This window comes from Lissotriton helveticus, chromosome 1_2 (genome assembly GCF_964261635.1).
Source record: "Lissotriton helveticus chromosome 1_2, aLisHel1.1, whole genome shotgun sequence".
Classification (NCBI taxonomy): Eukaryota; Metazoa; Chordata; class Amphibia; order Caudata; family Salamandridae; genus Lissotriton; species Lissotriton helveticus.
The window spans coordinates 4,414,468-4,440,551 of record NC_136058.1 but is presented as its reverse complement, the minus strand read 5'-3'; the positions used below and the strand labels follow the sequence as shown (position 1 = coordinate 4,440,551).

Genomic DNA, 26,084 nt, shown 5'->3' with positions numbered 1-26,084 from the left:
TTGTCTCTTACTGGAGAATATCTTTATAATGTTGCTTTACTATCTTAATATGAGTACGTATCACAGGCCTCAACTAGAAACTATGTTTTTGTATCTGCAGGCATCAATTAGCCACCTGTCTTCACTCATGAAGAAGATGCCATATTTTCGGAAACAGATCAGTAAAGTAAGTATTGTAATAAGAGTCCTGTATTGTTTGTTAATATGACTTTATTACCTGTAGAGATTGGATGACACAAAAAGCTTGGCCGAATTTTAAAAAAAATGGGCGAATGAATGTATGTCTAATGACATTTATAGGGTGCACCATATCAATGGAGATCTCGTGGTCCCAGTATTATAAAAGTTCTTTAAGAAAAAGGATTTCAAAGTGCCTTAAAACTGAAGAAGCATGTTCATGCTGTACTTTATTAAAAACACGTTATGTCTGTATTTAAGCACAAAAGTGTGGATTTATAGCAAAATAATTTTATAAATGGCACTGTTAAATTTGTTAATTGTGAATTCTGGGAAAGCAGACCGTATCCGTAGATTAATGCAGATTGTTCTAGAAGTATTCAATCAGTCTCTCAAAATCACAGTTTGCATAAGGAAGCATCTCTATCACTTTGTGTCTGGTATTGCCACCACCGTAGGCATGGGGCACACGACCGGTCCAGATTGCAGAATCATGTACATGGTGGTCTGCAGAAGTTGCCATTGTGAGGCTGGTGAAGGAGCTGTCATTGTTCTGTTGTGTGTGGGTTTCCATTCGGCAGTGAACTACCTGTTTTTTGTTTGAGCGAAATGGGGTTGGTCTACAAGAGCGGTTACTTCACGCTCTTACTGGGGTGATCTTCCTTGTGAGGAGAACGGCTATATTTTAAAGTCTCCTCAAGACGAAAAACATGATGGCCGTTTCTGATTTTTGCAGCTGCCTATTGATTTTCCTTTTTTTTTTTTTAAAGAGTGAATCTTTAGTGTTTCATGTGCACAAACTGTGGAAAAGTAAATTTTGCCATGTTCTGTGTCCCTACGTGTCATCCATCATATGTTATGTGTGCATGATTAAATATGCATATGTATTCCCCATGTTCGATTAATGACGCAATTACAGTTGTGTCCACCTCTAGTATGCCAGTTTCCAGTTCTCGTGAATACTACGAATATCAGGCCTATGTAAAGTTACGTTGCCACGTTTCTCAGTGTGCACGTTATTCTATTATAAAGTCCCCGTTTCTAGGCCTCAAAAGGGCCTGGACACCAGATTCAGCTCCTGTCTCCTGAAGCCTCGCTGAGGAGCGATACAGCCCCCACCTGTATCCTCGACCCTTCACTTACTTCCTGCCTCGCAGTGCCCGGCCCAGCCTGGCTCAGTCTCTGAGTCTGCCAAGAATATGTTATGATTCCAGTTATCAGTTCAGTCCTCCTTCTCTGCATTCCTAAGCTACTGAACTGCATCAATAGTTTCCGTCATTGTCTAGCCTTCACGTCTCCACGTTAGAGAAATACTGCATTTAATGGTCATTTAATATTCTTCATCACGCACTACATGTAGAATAATGCATGGTCCAGTCTTAGAATCAAGTTAGCCTTTCCTCTCCTGACTTCTAGTTTATATCAACATGTTCTCTAAACATCAGATACTAGATACTGTTTAGGTACATGTCGCCCTGACTCTCCAGACGTCAGTCTCTGCTCCTAGCACAGAGTTCATAGCCCCCAGCTTCTCCTAGTGATACGTCATTGCTAGTTTGCGCGCACCATCAGGTTAGAGGTCCCGGCTCCTTAGGTAGCCCCCTCCATGGTTTCCGCCCCATTCATGACATATTCTGTTACGTTTGCATCACATGTCTATGTATACGCCCTGTTACACCTCTTTTCGCCCTTATCTTTCGCGACTGCTACGCGTCACACCTTCTGCTCCACCCACTGCTACGCCTATTGCAATGTAATGCTATGTGTTTGCGTTATGTATATATGCTCATGTATTGTTATTAAAAGTCAGCGCGCTCATCCCAGATCCAGCCCCAGCAGCTGCTGGGCCCTGCCATCCTATTCCTATGCAGGTTGTCCTGTTCCTGTCCTTTATGCTGTAATAAACCTGCGAAACTCCTACTACCTCGAATCTTGACTCTTATTTATTGAGCTATCTGTTATGTTATATGTCTAGTCAAAAAGAGAGGTATTATTTATTTATTTACCACATAATGGCGCCCGAATAGGGACTTGCCCTTTCCCCACGCGTCGGTGAAGCCACGCCGACCCCCTGACCCTCTGCAGTCGTGACGGAACTCTTCTGCGCACCGGCAGATATTTCTGCTTCAAGTATCCCTCAGGCCCACGGAGGAGACGGAGGAGGCGGTCCAGCATCCAAACGAGACGGTGGAGGAACGCGGCGAGTCCCGACCAGAGCCCAAGCCGAGAGTCCAAGGTCCGAGGTATCCGGAGGTCCACCCGTAACTGAAGTCCGAAGTCCGTCGTCGTCGTAGCAGTCCAGTCCAGTCCGAGGCTTTCCGTTCTTGCTGCCCGGTGAGTACCATTACTGGGGTAGTATCTAGACAGGGTCAATCTAAATTGACTCTGGTCCGTGGGTTGGTGGTACACAGACTCACAAACGAAGTGTTCACCTAGGTGGATACGGGTCTTGATGCGTCCCTTTATGGGACCGGTATGTTCCGTACTGTTTCAGCAGTGCATCCAGTAACTCTAGTCTGTTCCGTTCTCGAGAAATTCTTGTGTTTCTGTTCTCAGTATTCCAGGTAATATTCTGTCCGAACTGTTATGTTATGATGTTGTTCAATGTATCTCCAATGTCGTGGTATGCCTGAATTGTTCTCCCAATTGTTATTGTTCCTCGTGTATTGTATTGTGTTCCGATTCAAGTTTACAATGTCTCTCTTTTCGAGATTACGTCAGCTAAAAACTAGAAAGGGTTTGTTAGAAGAAGCAGTTCCTGTTCCGCCGAGGGACAGTCCAGGTCACTTTATGTATCAGAAGCATGGCATAAGCGCCATATTGTATCTAGATTTATGGGTAGAGTATACCAAACAGTTAGAAGAAAAGTATAGATGGCCCGTATCGGGTACATGGGATGCCGAGTGCATCATGCGAGTAGAAGAAGCATTATGGAAAAAGAAAGCCAGACAATCACAGAAAGATGCCATCGAGTTATGGCGTAAAGAAGCTCATAAGAGAACCGAAAAAGAAATCAGAAAGTCAGAATTAAGTAGAGAATCCTTGGAACGAGCCCAAGAAAGGGAATTAATCGAGATTGGTGAACGAGTTAAAACTGAACAATCAGACAGACAGAGGCATGCCCTTGATAGGGGTATGTATCCTCTCTTTGCCGAGGGCTTGCCAAAAGCGACCCCAGAGGCATCCAGTAATTTCCCGCCACCATTAGTTCCGACCAAGCTACGTCACAAACAGACCGCAGCTGATATTTTTATTTCGTCCTATTTGGACGACACAGTCCCAGAATATGCAAATCCTGTTCGCGCTCCGCCAGTCCCTGTAAATCAGGCACTTCCCGCTCCTCCAGACACCGGAGTACCTGTTACGGTACCCCCGGTCCAGCCCGCCATACAAGTCCAGCCTGCATTTCCATTTCCCACTCTGCCAGGACGAAGAGCCTCAGTAGACCTAGACTCCAGTTTAGGGGCCGCAGGAGGAGGTACTCCTCAAACCCCGCCGCCACACAAGCGTTTAACGACAGCCGAATTACATGCACAAGCGTCCCAGCGTACGCCCAGACATCAGACTGTAGCAGAAATAAGAAAATCCCTTGCCGAATGCGGCTATGATCCAGTCCCAGGCGAGGATAATATGGTTTTATATTCATTCCGCGTAAGAAAGGTGGCCGAGTACCTAGTCACCTTACCGAATATGAAAGAAGATCTAGACAGAATATATCGTTTCATCCGTACAGGGGATGATCCAGAAAGTATTAGCGAGGCCATGTCTCAAAGGAAAGCCGAGACCCAGCTCATGATATTAAAGTTTCTGATCAATTGTCTAATAAGAGAACAAGATTACCCGTCTAAAGATCCGGCTGAAATGAAAACCCTGACAAGGTGGAGTGATAATATAGCCGAGGGTAAGCACAAGACCGTCGGTGCTATGGAGAGTATGTACAAGAAAATCCGTAGAGAAATAATAAAGATACACGAACAACGTAAAGCAGCACAAGTAAGTGAGAAAGAAAGTAATTCTGATACTGAAGAGGTAGAGGACGAGAATCCCGCCAGAATAGCGTATGTAGGAAAATCTAGATTTCCAGATCGCCATTTACGCCTAGAACACAAGTCTATTTTTCATCATCCAGCACCAGAACAAGGTTCACTAGAACAAGTGTTTCAAGCTACCGATCACATTTTGAAATCACGAATCGGTTACAGTGAGTTAAGTACCATGCATGAACAAGAACTAGCCCGATCAGCAGTCCGATGGATTACTGATTCTACCACTTTTCCAGACGAAATAGTGGCACAAATGTTTCTGAAAATGCCCCCAGCCGAGCAACGACTGGTGGGTATGTATATGATTCAGCACCTCATTACATTGTATGAGGGTCAGCACTCTGATCCAGGCCCGTTACATGATATCCTGAACGAGTTACTCCAGTATAGATGGAAAGGTTTAGGTACCGATTTAATTAGTGTCATTTTAGAACAGCGTCACAAATATAGAACGTTTTTGAACCCGCATTTTGTTCATGTCTCACCCCCAGAAAGTAAACCCTTTTACATGGAGAGACAGAATCCGTTACGAGAAGTCCACCCAGTCAGAGGAACGGGTGGCGAACTAGAACGAGTGTTTGTTTACACTCCAATTACAAAGATGGAACTCCTCGAGATGAAGAAATTAATTCCCTGTCATGACAAAGATCCAGCAGGGTTCCATAGAGAATTAAAAGACATGCTCCGTATGGGAGAATACACGTATCCAGATATAATTAAAATGTTAAAGGTTCTGTTGCCCGCAGGGGTGTATGAAAAGCTCAAGGAAAAAGAATGGGAGGTGGGAGAGAAAAAGATCGATTGGGCAGTTCTAGAAGCTGAAGATAAGGCACGAGTACCAGGTACCGGTCTTGGAGATAAATGTAAAGAATTACCAGAATTATTAATACAAGTTTTACCCAGATTATTGACAACTAGAAAAGAAGACTGGGATGCAATCTCAGCCTGTAAACAGAAACAAGACGAAGATATTAGTGATTTTTATTCTAGATTTGAAAAATGTTTTAGCATCAACAGTGGCCTCAAGACAAGTAGTGAGTCATACCCTCACCTTTTTGTTACTAAATTAGTCGAGAATTCAAGTCCACAAATTAAAAATCGAGTTCTGAAAGTCGAAAGTACCTGGCAAGCTAATACCCCGTCCCAGATGTTGCAAATGCTTCAATACCACCAGAATAGAATCAGAGAAGAGCAAGAACAAGAACACGAAAGAAAACGTATGAAAGACACGAAAATGAAAGTACTAGTTGCACAATCTGTTCCTCAAGACAGTCAGAAGAGGGGTCCGAATCAAGCCAGTCATCCTGCAGCTCCCGTTAAAGGGAACTGCAATTATTGTAAACAGCCAGGTCATTTTATAAATGAGTGTGCAGTTCTGAAACACAACATAGCTACTGGTAAGACTAAAGAAAGACCACGTCCGCCTAGACAAGAACAAGTTTCACAGACTCCTCAGTCACAGAATGCACAACAGACAGTTCCAGCACCGCAGCCTATTGCTGCAACACAGCATGTTACATCGCAGATGTACCAGTATGCACAGTCTGAGTATCCAGAGTACCAACAGTATTCATGAAACAGCCTAGAGAGGGAGGTAGGCTTGCCTCTCATCGAGATACCTGTAGATCAAGAAGGTCCCTATGTTCACAGTCAAGTATTAGGGAAAGACAGAAAGTTTTTGATTGATACAGGGGCAAGTAGGACCACAATTAGTCACGCCGAAGTTCCAGGGGCTCCGCTCTCAGGCTCAAGAAATGTTTCCCTTGGATTTTCAGGAAAACCTATCGTAAATGAGATTTCAAAGCCAGTTACTCTAGAAGTAGGTCCATTGTCCCGCACTACTGATCTGTTACTTACTAAGTCATGTCCAGAAAATCTATTAGGCATTAAAACACTGAAAGAGTTAGGTGCAGTTATATGCTGTTCCCCAGAGGGAATACGATTGTTCCTACGTGACTTCAAGGGTCACTATGTATTACGAGATTTTGATTCAAGACTGTCTAATGTTCCACAGCACTTATGGGCGCAAGGTCCAACTGATGTAGGTTACATGCAAATCACACCCTATCGTGTGACTCTCAAGCCAGGTGTAGTGTTACCACGAATCAGACAGTACAGATTGCCACCAGAGGCTGTAGCAGCCTTATCCAAAATTATTGACGAGCTTATTGCTCAAGGAGTGGTTGTAGAAACTGACTCCAATGTATGTAATTCTCCGATCATTCCAGTCATGAAACGTACTGATCCAAATGCACCCCCAGTATATCGATTAGTGATTGACCTACGAGAGCTTAATAAATGTATTATTCCGCAGTACCCAGTTGTCCCAGACATCTCTTCTCTATTGACAGCCATTGATTCCGAAGCCACGTTCTTCACTGTCATAGACCTCAAGAACGCATTTTTCAGTGTTCCTATTCATCCAGACAGCCAGTTCCTTTTCGGATTTTGTTTAAATGGAAGGAGCTATATGTTCACACGAGCTCCTCAAGGTTTCACAGAAAGTCCTAGTATTTACAGTCAAGCACTCAAGAGACAACTAGACAACATTCACATGCCAACTGACACTGCCCTGCTCCAGTATGTCGATGATCTACTGATCACAGCCCGTTCTGAACGTGCTTGCGAGCAAGCATCCCTTACAGTTTTGTATTTCCTAGCCGAGATGGGGCACAAGGTGTCCCCTTCTAAGCTTCAATTCTGTGTCCAGCAAGTGGTCTACTTAGGACACTTGCTGTCCAAGAGGGGTAGGCAGTTGACACCAGACCGTATCCAGTTAATAGCGAGTCTTCCTCAGCCCAAGACCCAGAAGGAGGTACGTGCTTTTATCGGCCTCACTTCTTACTGCAGACAATGGATTCCCCAGTATGCATTTCTAGCCAAACCACTGATACAGTTAACGACACAGGAGGCAGCCGTATCGACTGTCCTCCCTTGGACATCTGAACATACACTTAGTTTCAATGAGTTAAAGAAAGCCCTATGCCAAGCTCCAGTTCTAGCGACACCGAACTACAGTAAGCCTTTTACACTTTTCGTTACTGAACGTGAAGGTACAGCATTATCTGTTCTCACACAAGATCAAGCAGGACAATACAAGCCCTGTGCTTATTTTTCGAGCACATTAGATCCTGTAGCCCAGGCTCTGCCTGCGTGCCTCAAGTCAGTTGCAGCCACAGCACTAGCTATCAGACAAAGTGATTCCATAGTCTTAGGACACTCCTTGACAGTACAAGTTCCACATTCCGTGGAAGTTCTTTTAAACCGAACACAAACTCAGCACTTGACAATTGCACGTTTAACAGGTTATGAATTGACACTGTTCCAGCCACACATAGAAATCAGACGCTGCAACATTTTAAATCCTGCTACACTGTTACCATCAGTTACTTCGAATCCTGACCCACATGACTGTGTGGAAGTAGTTAACATTACGACAAAGCCAAGACAAGATCTGACAGATACTCCGTTACCAGACCCCGACCTGACACTTTATGTGGATGGTTCATGTATGAGAACAAGTACAGGAGAACTAGTCGCCGCGTATGCAGTGACTACTGACACTGAAGTTATTGAAACACACCGTATTGATACCCTGTCCGCTCAAGCAGCAGAGCTAGTTGCTCTGACACAAGCCTGCATACACGCCAAGAACTTGAAAGTTAATGTTTACACAGATTCACGTTACGCATTTGGAGTTGTACACGACTTCGGAGTGCTCTGGCAGGAGAGAGGTTTCATGACTTCTCATGGAACCAAGATTCAGCATGGTCTCCTTATTCAAGCTCTGTTAGATGCCATACACTTACCGACATCTATCGCTATCATGAAGTGCAAAGCACATACGAAAGTTACTGACATTATTTCCCAAGGTAATGATGTAGCAGATCACACAGCCAAGCTTACAGCACAGACTCCAGACATTCAAGTTAATCCAACACAGACACATACTCCAGATCCGACTACATGCATGACAGTTAAGGACCCTACACAAGATGTCATAGATATCCAGTTACATGCTACTCCTGAAGAAATCAAGAAATGGTCCGAACAAGGAGGGGTCCAGACAGATCAAGGATGGTTAACGAAGGGTAGAGCCACATGGTTTCTCCCCGACTCTATGGTTCAAGTCATTATTAATACCGCACATAGTCCAGCACATTTAGGAGAAAAAGCTATGTTAGACAGTATCCAGAACATTTGGTTCAACAAGCATTTACGAGCTGCAGCCAAGCAGAAAGTCCGTACCTGTATGATATGTTGTCAGTTTAATCCAGGTAAAAGTGTCCCGGTGGAACAAGGTGGATTCCAGCCCCCTGACCACCCTTTTGAAGTCCTCCAGATGGATTATATTCAGATGGAGCGATGTCGAGGTTTCAAGTATGTCCTTGTAGTTGTATGCGCTTTGTCCAGGTGGACAGAAGCATATCCAGTCCCAGATTACACAGCCGCGACCACTGCCAAGCAGTTGGTTCGTGAGTTCTTCCCCCGTTATGGACTCCCTAGAGTCGTATATTCTGATAACGGTCAGCCATTCTCATCCGAACTCATGAAGCATGTTTCCCTGTTGTTAGGGTACCAGTGGAAGTTCCATTGTGTACGCCATCCTGAAGCAGCCGGTCTCGTAGAGAGACATAACCAGACCCTGAAAATCCGTATTGCAAAAGTGTGTAAAGAAAAAGGTGTGGACTGGCTAGTAGCTCTGCCAGTCGCTTTATTTTATATGCGCATGGTCGCACATTCCAGATCAGGTCTGTCCCCGTATGAGGTCGTTTTCGGCCGCCCCCCTAACATGTGGGGTACTCCTAGACCCCGAAGTATTACCGATGTTTCAAGTAATATGCTGACAGATTACCTAGCTTCCTTGATGTCTGCCCTCAACTCATGTCGTTCACAGGTTGCTGCCGCATTTCCAGACAATCCCGAGGTGGCACCGCATGAAATCGTTCCAGGATCCATGGTGATGGTCCGTAACTTTGACAGATCAAGTCCGCTGGAGCCTCGTTGGAAAGAGCCCCGACAGGTCCTCCTCACCACCCGTACAGCCGTGAAGTTGGAAGGACGCAAAGGCTGGGTACACCTTTCTCATGTTAAACTTTTTAATGGACTGAAACCCGTCTTAAAGAACATTTCCCAGGATTTGAAGGATTGCCAAAGCATTGTTCTCAAGGACTGTCCCGCAAAAGACATTGCTACAACCCCTCCCCTGTTAGAGAAAACTCCGCAACAGGAGTATAAACTCAAACTCCGGTCTAGTAAAATAAGTCAGTCAGTTTGATTGTCTAAGTCCTCCCCTAGGTGAAACGGTTAGACTGTTTCTGACATGTATAAAATAGACCCCCATAGTGAGAGAGTTAGTCAAAACTCAATCCGATGTATCGTTTTTCTATGTTTCATATTATTTCTCAGCATTATGATTTCCTGCACCAGTTATGCATTTTTCTTGTATTTCCCAGTTCTTCATGTAAATAAGTCTGCTAATGCTACAGTAGAGCACACGTTTAGTGATCTGCCTCCTCATGAACTCTCTTACCGCCTCGCTATGCGAAATAACTCATTCATCCGCATGTTACATTACTCACACCAGACCAGCAATGCCACTAATTGTTGGGTGTGTGGTCGACTCCCCCCTTTCCAGACACCGAAGGGAGTCCTGCCACTTTTTCCTTATCCATTCTCACATAATGGTTCGTGTGGAGCATGGTCCACGTTAACGTCATCCTCAACAGATATGTCTTTTCTTAACAGTACATGTTTTCCAGACAAACAAGGTCTTCCCCACAGAACAGGGTTAGATCTAGAAAATGAAGTGTATAATTTAGGTAACTATTCTTCGAATTTTATGGTCCTGAATGTTCAGTCTGATACTACTCCAGACTTACCTGCTATTTCAGTACTACCAGTCAAAGGTGAATTATGTGTCCGAAATTATGGTTCCGTACATGTAGGACATAGTGATTGTACTACTATTGTCAAGTATAGTGACAGTGGGAAATCTATCTTTAAAGCTTCACGTCATTCTTATTTTATTTGTGGTCAAACCGCATATGTTCGTCTGCCCCTCGATTGGGAGGGAACCTGTTACATTGCCTTCCTACTGCCACCTGTTTTTCTAGCCCCATCTGACTATCACAGAAATACACATCTAGTACACATTAGACATAGAAGGGAGTCCCCAATTGTCGATTATACTGAAACTGCTCTAGAACAGTATACAGATTTCAACAGAGGTTTCTTCTTCTTTATAGGACCTATCCAGAATAGTAAGCTAATCCGTAGGTTAACCAGAACCCTCGAAGCTGTAGTAAATGAGACTGCTTCTGCTCTAGGTAATTTAACTGAAGAGCAATCTGCTATGAGATTTGTCGTTTTACAGAATCGTCTCGTCCTTGACGTCATACTGGCCGATAGGGGCGGGGCCTGTAGAGTCATCGGATCTAGTTGCTGCATTTTCATTCCAAATAACGCGCCGTCTGTTTATTCAGCTATAACCAGACTCCATAAAATTGCCCATCTGTTACACCAAGATCCAGGCACCTGGACATGGTCCGGTTGGTTCTGGAATATAATTTCCGCATGGGGATGGAAAATATTGTCCTTCCTAGGTATTGCAGTAGCGATCATATTTAGCTGCTGCCTCTGTATACAATGTGGCCCTGCGATTTGCGGCATTTGTGCTACCTCTTGTATTCCTAGTCCCAAGCCCCGTTCTAAATCCCGTTCCAGGATAATTCGAGACGAGCAAATGATACTGTATGAAATGATAGATGGTATCATGAAAATTTATGTTTCCTGATGGAAACGTAGTGACAAGGAGGGAATGTGGAAAAGTAAATTTTGCCATGTTCTGTGTCCCTACGTGTCATCCATCATATGTTATGTGTGCATGATTAAATATGCATATGTATTCCCCATGTTCGATTAATGACGCAATTACAGTTGTGTCCACCTCTAGTATGCCAGTTTCCAGTTCTCGTGAATACTACGAATATCAGGCCTATGTAAAGTTACGTTGCCACGTTTCTCAGTGTGCACGTTATTCTATTATAAAGTCCCCGTTTCTAGGCCTCAAAAGGGCCTGGACACCAGATTCAGCTCCTGTCTCCTGAAGCCTCGCTGAGGAGCGATACAGCCCCCACCTGTATCCTCGACCCTTCACTTACTTCCTGCCTCGCAGTGCCCGGCCCAGCCTGGCTCAGTCTCTGAGTCTGCCAAGAATATGTTATGATTCCAGTTATCAGTTCAGTCCTCCTTCTCTGCATTCCTAAGCTACTGAACTGCATCAATAGTTTCCGTCATTGTCTAGCCTTCACGTCTCCACGTTAGAGAAATACTGCATTTAATGGTCATTTAATATTCTTCATCACGCACTACATGTAGAATAATGCATGGTCCAGTCTTAGAATCAAGTTAGCCTTTCCTCTCCTGACTTCTAGTTTATATCAACATGTTCTCTAAACATCAGATACTAGATACTGTTTAGGTACATGTCGCCCTGACTCTCCAGACGTCAGTCTCTGCTCCTAGCACAGAGTTCATAGCCCCCAGCTTCTCCTAGTGATACGTCATTGCTAGTTTGCGCGCACCATCAGGTTAGAGGTCCCGGCTCCTTAGGTAGCCCCCTCCATGGTTTCCGCCCCATTCATGACATATTCTGTTACGTTTGCATCACATGTCTATGTATACGCCCTGTTACACCTCTTTTCGCCCTTATCTTTCGCGACTGCTACGCGTCACACCTTCTGCTCCACCCACTGCTACGCCTATTGCAATGTAATGCTATGTGTTTGCGTTATGTATATATGCTCATGTATTGTTATTAAAAGTCAGCGCGCTCATCCCAGATCCAGCCCCAGCAGCTGCTGGGCCCTGCCATCCTATTCCTATGCAGGTTGTCCTGTTCCTGTCCTTTATGCTGTAATAAACCTGCGAAACTCCTACTACCTCGAATCTTGACTCTTATTTATTGAGCTATCTGTTATGTTATATGTCTAGTCAAAAAGAGAGGTATTATTTATTTATTTACCACATCTGGCTCCTGCTGGCCACCATCGTACATCTGGTTAATTTACATCCTATGCTATTATATGATGCCACTATATAAAAATGCACTTTTGTCTACTGGGCATTTCCAAACGACCAGAGAAAAGGCAAACTCAGGTTTTTAGTTATGCATTTGGGGAGCACAGGACGTTAAACATGGCCCCCATGTCTTGATACTTTTGCCAACCTACGTAATGTATTTCATGTGTGTTTTCTGTGCTCCCTATTAACTTCTGCAAAGTACAATGAATCCCTCTTCCGTGAGGGTATGAGCAGTATTAAGGTGAAGAAAGCGAGCCTGAGAGCGCTCGCGTTATCTGATGTACCCCTCTGGTTTACAGTGGCATGTGTTTTCTGTCCAATGCTAGATCTACATGTCTAACTCGAAGCAGTGGGTCCAGTTTAATTGGCACATTGGAAACACAGGTTCTACCTACATACATGGAGCGATTTAGTGCTTAGTTAGGGACACATGGTCAAGGTGTGATGTCAGTGATTTTCAGAGCACATTTACATTATGTTATGTGATCTTCTGGATCTGGACTTCATCAGCCCGCACGCCCTCCGCTCCGCTGACTACATCCTCCTAGGGGACCTCAACTTCCACCTGGAGAACAACAAGGACCGCAACACCGCCGCCCTGCTGGACAACCTCACCAACATCGGGCTCAAGCAACTGGTCAACACCGCCACCCACTACGCCGGCCACACGCTTGATCCCGTCTTCTCATCCAGCAAGCACATCACCTTCAGCCACTCCACCGGACTTCACTGGACTGACCACAGCTGCGTCCACTTCAGCTTCAGAAGAACCACGACCCACCACCACCCGCAACAGGTTCCTCGCAGGAACTGGACCAAGATCACGGCCGAGCAGCTCACCACCTCCCTCAGCCAGAACCCACCCGCCAGCACAACAAACCCCAACAAAGCAGCACGCAACCTCACGCAGTGGCTGACCGCCTGCGCCGACGACCTCGCGCCACTAAAGAACCCGCCCAGCAGACCCAGAAGCAAGAAAGCCTCCTGGTTCACCGACGAACTCAAGGACTCCAAGAAGACCTGCCGCACCCTCGAGAAAGCCTGGCTCCTCGACCAGACAACATGACCGCCCTCAAAGACGCCACCCGCAAGCACCACCAGCTCATCCGCACCACCAAGAAGAAATCACTGAAGAAACGACTGGACAACAACGCCCACGACAGCAAGGAACTCTTCAGCATCGTCAAGGAGTTCTCCAACCCCAGCACCGGCAACAACGACATAACTCCTTCACAAGATCTCTGCGACTCTCTCGCCTCGTACTTCCACCGCAAGATCGCCGACATCCACAACAGCTTCGGCGCACCCTCCACGCACCCGACCGTCGAACCAACGCCCCCCCACCGCCACCCTCCGCACCTGGACCACGGTGACCACCGAAGACACAGCCCGCACGATGAACACCATCCACTCCGGATCTCCGACCGACCCCTGCCCTCACCACGTCTTTAACAAGGCCGACTCCATCATCGCACCCCAACTCCGGGATGTCATCAACTCCTCCTTCAACACCGCCACCTTCCCAGAGAGCTGGAAGCATGCCGAACTCAACGCCCTACTGAAGAAACCAACAGCGGACCCCACCGACCTCAAGAACTTCCGCCCCATCTCGCTACTCCCTTTTCCTGCCAAAGTCATCGAGAAGACCGTCAACAGACAGCTTGCAGCCTTCCTCGAGAAGAACGGATCCCTCGACCCCTCGCAGTCCGGTTTCCGAGCCAACCACAGCACCGAGACCGCCCTCATCGCAGCCACCGATGACATCCGAGCCCTGCTCGACAAGGGGGAAACAGCGGCCCTCATCCTCCTGGACCTCTCTGCAGCGTTCGACACTGTTTGCCACCGCACCCTAGTTCAACGCCTCAGCAACATCGGTATCCAAGAAAAGGCACTGGAGTGGATCATCTCGTTTCTCACCGAAAGAACACAAAGAGTCCTCCTCCCCCCGTTCCGATCCGAGGCCACCGAAGTCATCTGCGGCGTACCGCAAGGATCATCGCTCAGCCCAACCCTCTTCAACATCTACATGAGCCCTCTCGCAGCCATCGCACGCCAACACAACCTCAACATCATCTCCTACGCCGACGACACCCAGCTGATCCTCTCCCTCACCAATGACCCCGCCACCGCCAGAACCAGCCTACACGAAGGGATGAAAGACGTCGCCGAGTTGATGAAGAACAGCTGCCTGAGACTGAACTCAGACAAGACGGAAGTCCTCATCCTGGGACCATCGCCCTCCGCCTGGGACGACTCCTCGTGGCCTCCCGCCCTGGGCACCGCTCCCAAGCCAACAGACCACGCACGCAACCTGGGCTTCATCCTGGACTCCTCCCTCTCGATGACCAGACAAGTCAACGCCGTCTCCTCGTCGGGCTTCAACACCCTGCGCATGCTCCGAAAGATCTTCCGCTGGATCCCGACCGAAATCAGGAAGACGGTAACCCTTGCACTCGTCACCAGCCGACTGGACTACGGGAACACGCTCTACGCGGGAACCACAGCCAAACTACAGAAAAGACTCTAGCGCATACAAAATGCCTCCGCCCGACTCATCTTGGACATCCCCAGACGCAGCCACATCTCCGGCCACCTGAGGGACCTGCACTGGCTCCCCGTCAGCAAAAGGATCACGTTCAGGCTCCTTACCCACGCACACAAGTCTCTCCACGACCTGGGCCCCAAGTACCTCAACGACCGCCTGACCTTCAACACACCCCACCCGCCAGCTACGCTCTACAAGCCTCGCCCTCGCCGCCGTACCACGCATCCGAAGAGCCACCGCCGGAGGAAGATCCTTCTCCTACCTGGCAGCCAAGACATGGAACTCCCTCCCCATCCACCTCCGGCTGACACAGGACCATCTCGCCTTCAGGAAACAACTCAAGACCTGGCTGTTCGAGCAGTAGCGGACCCCCTCCCCCAAGCGCCTTGAGACCCTTCCGGGTGAGTAGCGCGCTATACAAATGCTATGATTGATTGATTGATTGGATGGGATTAAAGACATATTTCTTCACCCCTCACTTTTTGGCTCCCAGTGATCCTGCTGAGGGGTCGTTATAATTCCATTTAAGGCATATTTACCCCCTTGACTCATCACCATAGATTCATTTGCTTACTCTTTTTTTTTTGTCTTTGCTTATACTTTTGTTCTGCCTTGTGGTGAAGTCACGTTATCTGAGGTCTACATTGATTAAGATGTGTTCTTGGACCATCCAAACTGTCCCAGCCAATGGTGGCCAAGAGAACGCAATGTGGTCTCATCTATTAACTCGTAAAATGTTGTTTATTAAGGACTCTGTATCAAACCGCTGTCTAACAAGGCCTTCTTGTTTACGCAAAGTGTTTGTGCTTTACACATGGGACACAGACAGCATAAAATTACTCAAAAGTGATAATAAATCAGTGGTATCTGTTTTTGACAATGTGTAAACGACCTTTTCTTAATATTTCAATACTCATTTCCCCTCTGACATACCTTTAATGTTATCTTTATTGACCACTGATACAGCTCCAGCAGCCTGCCATGTTTAATTGGATGCTACAGAAATCCGAAACCAGTAATCATGTATTTGATTCTATCAAGCACTGTTTTCCCACTCCATGTAGGTTTTTGTTCTGAAGCATATTTTATTTAACTGTCTTCATTCATACATGGGTGCTCGCCTATCAAAGGAGGTGTGTCTAAATGTGATTTCTCCATTTTTAAAACAAATTGTGCTCTACATGCATCTTTGTGAACATTTAGACACTGTGAAGTGAGGTAGAAACCACTATACCATTTTTTAAATAGTCAGCCATTTCAGTTAGTTTAAAGTTCATCACTGTGACCACGCGTAATCGTCTCTCTGGCATCAAAGACTATCAGTAAGAGAAGTTCCCTTAAGTGTTATATCCGTGGTAGGACAGCACTGACCCTCCAGCCTGTTCTAATTCTGGCTCTTTCTGGAGATACCATTGTTAATGTTTGTTCTGTCTGGCTACTCGAGGCAGAACTTCACTGGGCATCAAAGTCAGATATTTGTGGATAATTTGATAATATTCGTGGATCCCTTCATTGGATATCGAAACTGGAATTTATATGTGTTTTAAATGTAACTGCTCACCATGGACAAAAAGATATCGGAAGGTGAAACTCCGTTGTCCATTCTTCGTCAGTAGAATTGCTGGTACTGGTAAGCACACTCTTTACAATGTTGCTTGGTCATTTAATGAGTTTGTTTCTTTTTCAGCAAGTACTTCACTTGAATTTGGCTGAAGACTGTCTGAAGAAGTATAACAATGGCATAGAGAAGCTTTGCAAAGCAGAACAGGTATGAGAAGCTAAGCATTTGTTTTGCATTATGGTTGTGCAGACACGTTTACTTTCTGCTGTGCTGTTGCTTTTATCTAGTGAAAAGTTATTATTATTATTAATGAGTTTTATATCGCGCGTGGTTACCCTTGGGCATCCCAGCGCTCATCCAGAGAAAGGCACCATAGCTGGAACAGAGGCACTAGGCAGGGAACAAATGAGTCTTTAAAAGTTTACGAAATCGTAAGGTGCCCGTTTCAGAGCGTAAGTCCAGCGGAAGAGAGTTCCACAAAGTTGCCACGTTTATGGAGAATCTTCTACCGCCGGTTCTAGCCTTCCTTACTCTCGCAACTTGCAACTGATGTTGGTGATCTGAGCGAAGGGCACGAGGGGCCTTGTAGGCTTGAACCATACCCCGTAGGATAGGTGGCCCTTTCCCCTGCAGAATTTTGTGTGCCATACAGAGTGCTTTAAACTTAACCCTCTCTCTGATAGGGAGCCAGTGGAGCGCCTTCAGCGCGGGGCGAGCTGAATGCCGCCTGGGAAGGTCTGTCAGAAGCCTGGCAGCAGCATTTTGTACTTGCTGCAGTTTGTTTAAAGTTGATTCAGGAGCCCCCAGAAACAGCGCGTTGCTGTAATCCAGCCGTGAGATGATGAGCCCCTGAATTAATAACCTTCTAGAGGCCATCGGGAGGAGGGGTAAGATCTTCCGGGCTGACCGGAGCAGGCCAAAGCACACGCCTGCGGTCTTCTTAGCGTGTGACTTAAAAGAGAGGTCCTGCTCCAGCCACACCCCCAGGCTCTTAATCTCCTGTTTAGGGGAGGGTGGCGCTCCCAGACAGCTAGGCCAGCTACTAGGGGACAGGAAGGGAGAAGAGTTCCCCAGCATCATCAGTTCCGTTTTAGAACCGTTAAGTTTGAGAGCTGAGTTGCACATCCAAGTAAAGATCTTAGCTAAACATGTGTGCAGCCGGTCTGATTGGTTCGCCGACTGGGGAAGGCCTACCACTAACTGGGTATCATCAGCATAGCTGATAATCTTGATACCCAGTGGCAGCACCACACTCTCCAGTGGGGCCATATAAATGTTAAACAAAGTAGGGCTCAGTGATGAGCCCTGTGGCACACCACACTGGAGGGGGACCGATGTCGACTTCTCGTGGCCTTCCCAGACCTCAAACGTCAAAAGTAGGAAGTAAAGTGCCTTTGCTTAGAAATGATTATACCAAATATAGTCGGGAGTCTAAAACAATTAAAACATGACCACACCGGGCGTGGCTTGGGGTGTCAAAATGGTGTTCACACTCTAGGAGTGATCAGGACCCCTCCGTCATCTGCCACCATCCACCTTGTTGCCTTGCCAATTCTGAGCCCATAACCTCATTACTGTATTCCCCGTGTTGGCGGGAGGCTGAAGGAGACACCAGCGGAGGAGCTGTGGAGGCTCGAGCACATGCAAGAGACTCTGGTGACATGCTTAAAATGGCAGAGGCGTCCACAGCCTTATCCGATGGGCTGGGCAGCTGAGAGGCAAACCGCTTGTCTAAGAGACTCCCATATACCCCAAGACACCCGGCATTACCCTGCTGGACTTGGCGGGAAATGCGCTTTGCCCAGGGTTACATCCCCACCACGCTTGTACCAAAGGGGCCCTTCCGCATCATCACTCAGAAAAGTAGCGAGGCAGGCCGCAGTAGAGTACTGCATTTGGAGCAGGTGGTGCCTCTCCCCCACACCCCCCATCCCCTCCCATCCTCTAGTTCTCCTGCCTTATTAATCCCCTGGGGTATCTTGGCTCGCGACCTACCTGCATTCCGGTTGCAACTCGGCACCGTGGTGCTGGCGTGTCTCAGGGCCTGGTCCTGCGGCACATCTCTGGTCATGCGCTACACCCTCCATGCCCCAGGCGAATGCATCGCCTTACCAACTGACGAAGCTCAGACTGGTGGTGTTTCCCAGTGGATTGAGAGAGACTTTTTCCTTACATGGACCTGTTGATAAGCTGATGCTGAGGAGCAACACTACTGGTTCTGCCACAGGAAGCTCTGCAGCCCCTGCTACTGTGCCATTTTGAGTGGAGAATTTGAGGGTGATCAGGCCTCCCCCTCTCTCTCTTTTGGATGTGTCCCGAGACCTCGGATTCGTGCTGAGTCGGGCCTGGAGGGGTGCTCCCCTATCAGCTTCTTCCCTGGGGCGCCTCCAACCACTTGTGCGGGGCCAGTGCTCTGCAGGGAGGAGATGATCTGGAGGCCGGTTGTGGTGCTTGTGCCTCTAGTGCCCTTCCGCCTGACTTTGGGTTATCCTTGGCCGGAGGAGAGATGAGCTGGCACTCAGAAGACGCGTGGTGGGAACATAGGCATTGTACCCAACACAGACAATAAGGTGGACTCCTCACCTGATCACATGCATAAGCATGATTTGATTATGTAGTCTCACCTCTACATCGAACTTTCTTCAGTGGCTGTGTGAAACGCACCTCTACATCCTGGTGCTCTGCAACCTATCAAAAACATGGCTGCTCCTGCTACTGCAGTCTGTGGCAAGTGGGCCAAGCCCCTGACACACCAACCTCTGTGTACCGTCATCCAACCATGTGGAAAGACAAGACCACTAAACCTCATCCCTCCCAGTCATGCATAGATCAATTTACGACAATGCTGGAAGCGGTGAAAGCGATACCTTGGATAAAGTTACCGAAGGCGGAGTTGACCTAGATAAAATTCTTCAAGCTATCTACACCTCACCGAATGTGGTAGAGACAAAAATAGGAGAGGTGAGGGTAAACGTTGCCCTTTTCTGCCAAGACCTAAGAAATGCAACTAGCCGTATCACAGAGGCTTAGGCCCGTCTCTAAGCGTTTGAAGACAAGGTCACAAATCTCAAAACCACAGTCGCCCATCTCCTAACTCATACCAATGAACTCCATCACTGGGCTGAGAGTGCGGACAATTGGTCCAGATGGAATAATTTGCGCCTAGTGGGCTTTCCCATAGAACTTCTTGGAGGAATGCCTCCTGTAGGTGACCTGGCTGGGGCCTTTGGGTGATGAAGAATGGCGAGATACTTTGATGGCCCCCAAGCCCCCACAGTCTCCTCCAGGCTCCCTTTGATACAAAAATATTATCCGCACTGCACTTATCTCACTCCTGAAAGGCTGTCCAGAGCGGGGTTAAGAACCAGTCATGACTGTGGCCGCTGTTCTTGTTCCCCAGCGGATTTCTTTCACATGGTATGGTCTTGTTTGATTATAGCGCAGTATTGGTAGAAAGTAATAGCTGAGATGTCTGATGTTTTAAACCTGACAATAGAGCTTTCTCCTCCTTTAGTTTTCCTGGGAGTGGATTAGGGGGTGGGTGGATCCCAAGCAGATAAGGCTTTCCTGGGCAATGCCCTGCTGGTCACTAAAAGGGACATTGCTTCCCATTGGAAGGCAACTCAAACATCGAATTGTCGAAATGGAAATCTGGAGTGTATTGGTGCGTTCAACAAGAAAAAACTGTTTGAGGCACGTGAATGCCTGACCAAGTATGCCAAGATTTGAGGCAAATGGATTGGGGGCTTAGTAGGAGGTGCTGATTTGTTATGATTATGCGATTTGTATGATCCTTGGTTTCTCATTGTGTACTGAGTTCTACTGCATTGGCTCTTTTTCCAAACCATTACTGTGACTTTTTTTCTTGCAATAAAAACAATAAAGTTGTTTATATAAAAAAAAACTGACCACACCAGGAATGCACTACTGCCTACCTCCAGCTGTCCACTCCTTTTTAAAAGGGTATTTATGAGTGTGCTGATTGAACTACAGCTCAAGTCCGTAATATTCATTAGATATTCATACGTGATGCGGGGCGATCACTGTTTTAATTACTAAAATTCGGCTCTTGGCTAGGTTCATTTAGTGTAAAACTCTTTCCACCCTCCGTAGAGCATGTTGTACCTGGTAAGCCAACAGTCACTGTAGGTGTTGGTCACCTACGCCTGTTACCACTCATGGTACCCAAGGGTTTCTTCTACCTTCTCCCTCTTCAACTCCTGCGGTGACTTGGGAAGAAGCAAGGTATTTTATAGTTGCCGTGGATCTGCAAGCAGAGTGCTTGACCACAAACGACCTAAATTACTGCTGAACTGGTCCTACAGAGGACACAGAGCCCGCAGCATCCCGCGACTGCCAACTCTACCTCTGAATGGGGCTTCAGCAGTGTAAGATTATTGTGGGAGCCAAATGTGAACTCTGATGAGTGGAGGACACCTTGCAAACTGAAGTAAAAGTAACTAGTGCTGGGGCTCACTCAGGTGACTTCAGGACTTTACTTGCCGAGTTGGGTGCAGTGCTTGTTGAACAGCCGTGTTTAGCCATAGAAGTGGCAGTGTTCTCCTGCACCAGTCTTTATAGTTTTATTCATTATGAAAAAACAGAAATAAAAGGTCTCCAAGGACATATTTATGGGTTTAGCATTAACGTTTGTTTCTTGGTCGTTCGTGCTGAGCCATCTTTCTTCAGTTAATTTACAACAAGGGGTGGTGATGGACAGAGTCTCTGAATTAAGCAGAGTACTCTCACCCAGTCAAGGGATCAGGGCTAGATCCAACACCGTTTTTTAGCTCATTGCACCATCCCAGTTTCAGAACCTGGCTGTATGCAAATTAGTCTGTCCCTGGCCCAGTGCATCATGGGAACAGGGCAGACCAGACTACAAAAGCCAATTCTTACACTGGGAAGGAAACAAGCTTCCGGGGACCGGTTTCTGCCATTTCAGGCATCTTCGGCCCGGCTTGCTTGAATCCTGATGGTGCAATGAGCAAGGGACTCACATCTGAGTATACCCTTCCACGCTTAGGGTGGACAAAATAATTTACAACAAGGGGTGGTGATGGACAGAGTCTCTGAATTAAGCAGAGTACTCTCACCCAGTCAAGAGATTATACAGATTATACAAGAGATGTAAATCCCATCATAAAACGTCACTTATTTACAGATACTCCACACTGCTTCACTCTCCAGTACTTTTTCTCACTCCTCATTACTCTACATTCCCACAATCTTAAAAAATATCTTTCGTTATTTATTGTTACTTGTATGCTTGGACCAGCTCTTTTGGTGTCTAAGCTATGTACATTTTATGTTGGTCTTTTTCGTTACCTTCAATAACTAAATCTGCAATTCCCATTAATCACTATGTCTTGCTAGTCAGTAAAATATTAAGTACTTCCTAGGGCTAGAAATGAAATGGACTTGCACACCTCTTGTACTGATTATGGAACAGTTAATTCAGTTGGCATATCCAGCAAACATGTATTCTGCAAGCCAGAAATTAGCATTAACGTTATATATCTCACAGACCTAAAGAGCACCTTCTGTGAGCACAGATAGTAGTCTCTTATATGGGCTTCATCCACCTATTTCATTGTCTGTGATAATCATAACTTTAGAATGGCTTAAATAACACACACAGCTCTTCATTCCAGTTTACAAACATACCTAACTGACAGTGCCACACTATAGTAGGTGAAAGAAACACGAGGAGCAAAACATACCTATTATGGAAATGTAAAAAAAAAAAAGCTTAAAGTCAAAGCCAGGCCTCTTTTGTCTAGCCCCGAGATAGCTAATCTTATCTTATCTGGAAAGTTTTATCTTTCAGAAAATATTTGTTGAAAACTCACCCCTTTTGAGGATACACCTCCCAGACTACCTGTCCCACATTTTATCTTTCCTGTTGTACTAATCCACCTCTAGAAAATGAGGACAGGCAAAAATAAAAGGTGGTTGCCTGATTTGCATTCAGGCCTTTCAGAGAGGCAAATTCAACTAAGTGGTTATGTGGACCTCATTTAGAAGTATGATGCACCCGTGGGAGGAGACCTCCAAATCTGAATTAAATATTGAAGAATTATAGGTATTTTGGATAAACGAAATGCAGTTAATGCTCTGTTGCCATGGTAACCTTAAAATCTAAGTTGATCTAGGGCCATGCTTTTACCACTAATGACATGAAGGTTTTATTTTTCTTTCATATTTAAGGAAGGTTAATTCAAGATATTGCTGAAATATGTAAACATGTATATTGTTGTAGAGTTGCATTTTATGCAATATTTAACTAGATAGATTTTTCACGTAAGATAATAAAACTAAACTGTTGTGTCTAGTAACTGTATATTCCCCAAAGGCATTTATTCTCAACAGATGCTTCTATTAGGTGGGCATGTACTTGGTGTAACTTCTGTTCAGCTTGAAGTATTAACTTTAAATATTTTTCATTGTAGGATTTAGCTCTTGGAACAGATGAAAGTGGGCAGAAAGTGAAAGACCTCATGCGAGTCCTCCTTCCAGTCGTATTGAACAAAAGCTTTTGCAATTATGATAAAATAAGAGCTATTCTGCTTTATATCTTCTCTGGAAATGGTATGGATCATAACTTATGACAACCCATGTATGAACAGAGTATGGCTACAAAGGCTTGTGAATGTTACTGCAACTCAGGGTTTAGTTAGAAGCTTAATGCCTTTGTGACTTTCCCCAGATACTTGAATGTTCTCTGAAAGTGTTATAGAGCATTGTCCATGAATGTCTGTGTACCACCTACTTTCCATATCGGATAGTATTAAGATTGTTTACCACAGAATCATGCACAGTTTAGCTTAATTGAATCCAAACAAAAATCTCCAAGGGACTGAATTCCAATCTAAAACGTAGGTCATTTCTATATCGCCAAGTGGCCCCTTCTCTTATGCGATAGCATCAGTCATTCCTTGCTATTTCATATTTTGAAGGGACTTCAAAGCCCATAACTACAATGGACAATCCACACCTCCCGCATTAGTATGAGATATCGCACATACCATGGGCCTAATTTTCAAATATTACATTCAGCCATTCCCATGGTCAACAGTGATGTGTGTGTTTTGCTTGTTTGAAGAAGGTGCATGATCTGTTGAGACATGCATTGGTAGTGAGAAAGCTTGAGGCTATTATTAGACATTTTCCTTGTTATGGTTCAAAAAGTAATCAGACAGCGTATTACTATTTTCACCCACACATCTAACCATCACAACCTCATCTTGCCTCTGGTTATAAGATTAGTTCACCACAGATTCGAGGCGCATGCAAAAAGAGTAGCTAATCTCTTCATGAATGATTACTGTGGTCATGATGTTTGCATGAGATTTTATGTTCACTAAAGTGAATGTTTTCACCATTTTCTTGTTATTCACAGTGGACCTAGAAAATGTTTGCTTCTAGAAGGTGACTGTGACTGCCCTGCCATAGCTAAGCCAAAAGCAAATTTGCTTTCCAGTCAACCAAATATTTGCTTCATTCTACAGTAGGCTGTCAAGATGAGTGGCCTGCAGTTTGTGTTTCTGTCTCTTGGGGTCCCGCAGGGTTCCTCGCTGAGTCCCACGTTGTTTAACATCTACGTAAGGCCGCTGGCTGAGGTTGTGAAGCTCTGTGGTATGACCATGGTGTCATACGCAGATGACACCCAGCTAGTGGTCACGATCAGCGGGGACTCTGGGGTGGATGCCCCAAGATTCAGAGAAGGACTTAGGGCGGTGGCTGGTTGGATGACGTCCAACTGTCTCCAACTTAACGCCAAAAAAACGGAGGTGATGGTCTTTGGGAAACGGACGGACCTATGGGGAGATACCTGGTGGCCCCCTGAGTTGGGTCCCACCCCCACTCCGGTTACGGAGATCAAAAATCTTGGTGTCTGGCTGGACCCTTCCCTCAACTTTGTTGGCCATACCAAAAGGACGGCGGCGTGCTGCTTTGGCATTTTGCGCAATCTGCGACCTGCCCTTAAATATTTTGATGCCGCAACCCGTCAACTTGTGGTACAAGCAACGGTTTTAGCTCGGCTGGACTGTGCCAGCTCCCTTCTTATAGGGTTAAACCAGGCCGAGCTAACCCGACTTCAAAGAGTACAGAACGCAGCGGCCAGAGCAATCGTAGGTCTTCCTAGGTTTTGCTCGGCCGGTCCAACTTTGCGAGCCTTGCATTGGTTACCCGTCAGGCAGCGGATCCATTTCAAAGTATTGTGCATATCTTTCAAGATTCTGAAGGGCCTACCACCTCCCTTATTGTGCCAACTTTTGTGCCCTTACATCCCGGGCCGCACTCTGCGTTCGTTGGACCAAGAATTAGCGGCAGCCCCTCGGTTCAAACTCAGTCGGGCGGGGGGTCGCTCTTTTAGGGTGCGGGCAGCTGCACTTTGGAATGCTCTTCCCTTGAAACTCCGGACCCTTGGCGACTTGCTTTCTTTCCGCAAGGCCGCCAAAACTTTTCTGTTTTCCGAGCTCTGTTAAAATTCATACCCCCCATTTTTAATAATATTTTCTGTGTCCTGTTGTGTTGTGTTCGCTACCTTGTCGGTGCGCCGGGACGCTCCTTCGCTGGAGCAGCCGTGCGCAATACAAATACTAATAACATAACATAACATAACCTCATTCAGTCATCACTTTAAAGGATGATGGATGCTTCTTAGATATACGTCCCTAGCCCCTGATCTTATGGAAGCCCTCTCGTAACCAATGAAGGTTGGTTTAGTAAATGCAGCACATTCGTACCATTCTGCTTTTCACAAAAAATGAAGCCACTGGTGTTGCTTAGTTCAATTTTCAAGATGGAACCATTAGTACAAAGTATTGTGAAACTATGTCAAGTGTATATTCATCACACCTTCTTTGATAGGGTTTAAGCAATCTAAGAGTTGTAGTTCTCTTCTGCAGCAGTACACAGTTTGGTAAATTGGTGTTCTTAGCACACCAAGATCTATGCACAACACGCCTCTAAGAGGTATTATCTGTTATGTAGGAAATTACATTCCTGGAAAATTAAGAAATTGTTACACTACTATGAGGACCTTGATAAAAGGTTTAAAAGTTACTGCAAGGGGTCATCATGATTTAGAAATGAATGCATTAGCCCTGACAGTGCATCTTCAACATTGTTGGTACTCATGAGTTGGTACCCAGTATTTTTCGGTGTTGCAGTCTTTCACATCACATCAATTTTAGTATAGAATTGTTAGTTTTCAGTTGTAACCCAGTCTATTATGGTTCTTCCAGTCTCTTATATTACCCTTTCTTTTTTTTCTCCATTTCAAATCAGTATCGCATTTTATGTAAGCAGTTTCCTTATATTCCTTCTTGGTCTTCCGAAGTGTAGCAAACTGGGATTTTGTTGCAGTAAAAACCACACACACTTTTTGCCTGTTATTTGGTGCTATTTTGAAGTGTCCTGGGTTCCTGCTTACCAGGTCCCTGGTACCAGTGTTCTTTCCCTAAAACTGTACAATTGTTCCCCCCCAATTGGCAAAACCTTTACCACCCTCTGTACCCATGGTACCTAGGCGTGAAGTACTAAAGAGGGCACTTCCGGTGTGCAGCACAAATTGTGGCATCCTAAGGCACTCCTCACCAAGCACATACAAGACTGCTGTTGCAGGCTGCATGTCGTGGTGCAGTCAGAAGTGAAAACCCGACAT

The 26,084-nt window shown here is 45.9% G+C and overlaps 1 protein-coding gene across 1 annotated transcript in view; it reads left to right on the top strand.

The window, feature by feature from the left end:
- The window catches only part of STXBP3 (syntaxin binding protein 3), a 191,422-nt gene that overhangs the window by 106,118 nt on the left and 59,220 nt on the right, over positions 1 to 26,084 (top strand). Inside the window, exons 12-14 of the mRNA XM_078668314.1 lie at positions 101 to 166; positions 16,538 to 16,618; positions 22,864 to 23,002. Of these exons, the coding sequence (XP_078524440.1) occupies positions 101 to 166; positions 16,538 to 16,618; positions 22,864 to 23,002 (286 nt within the window). The remainder of the gene's footprint in view (positions 1 to 100; positions 167 to 16,537; positions 16,619 to 22,863; positions 23,003 to 26,084) is intronic.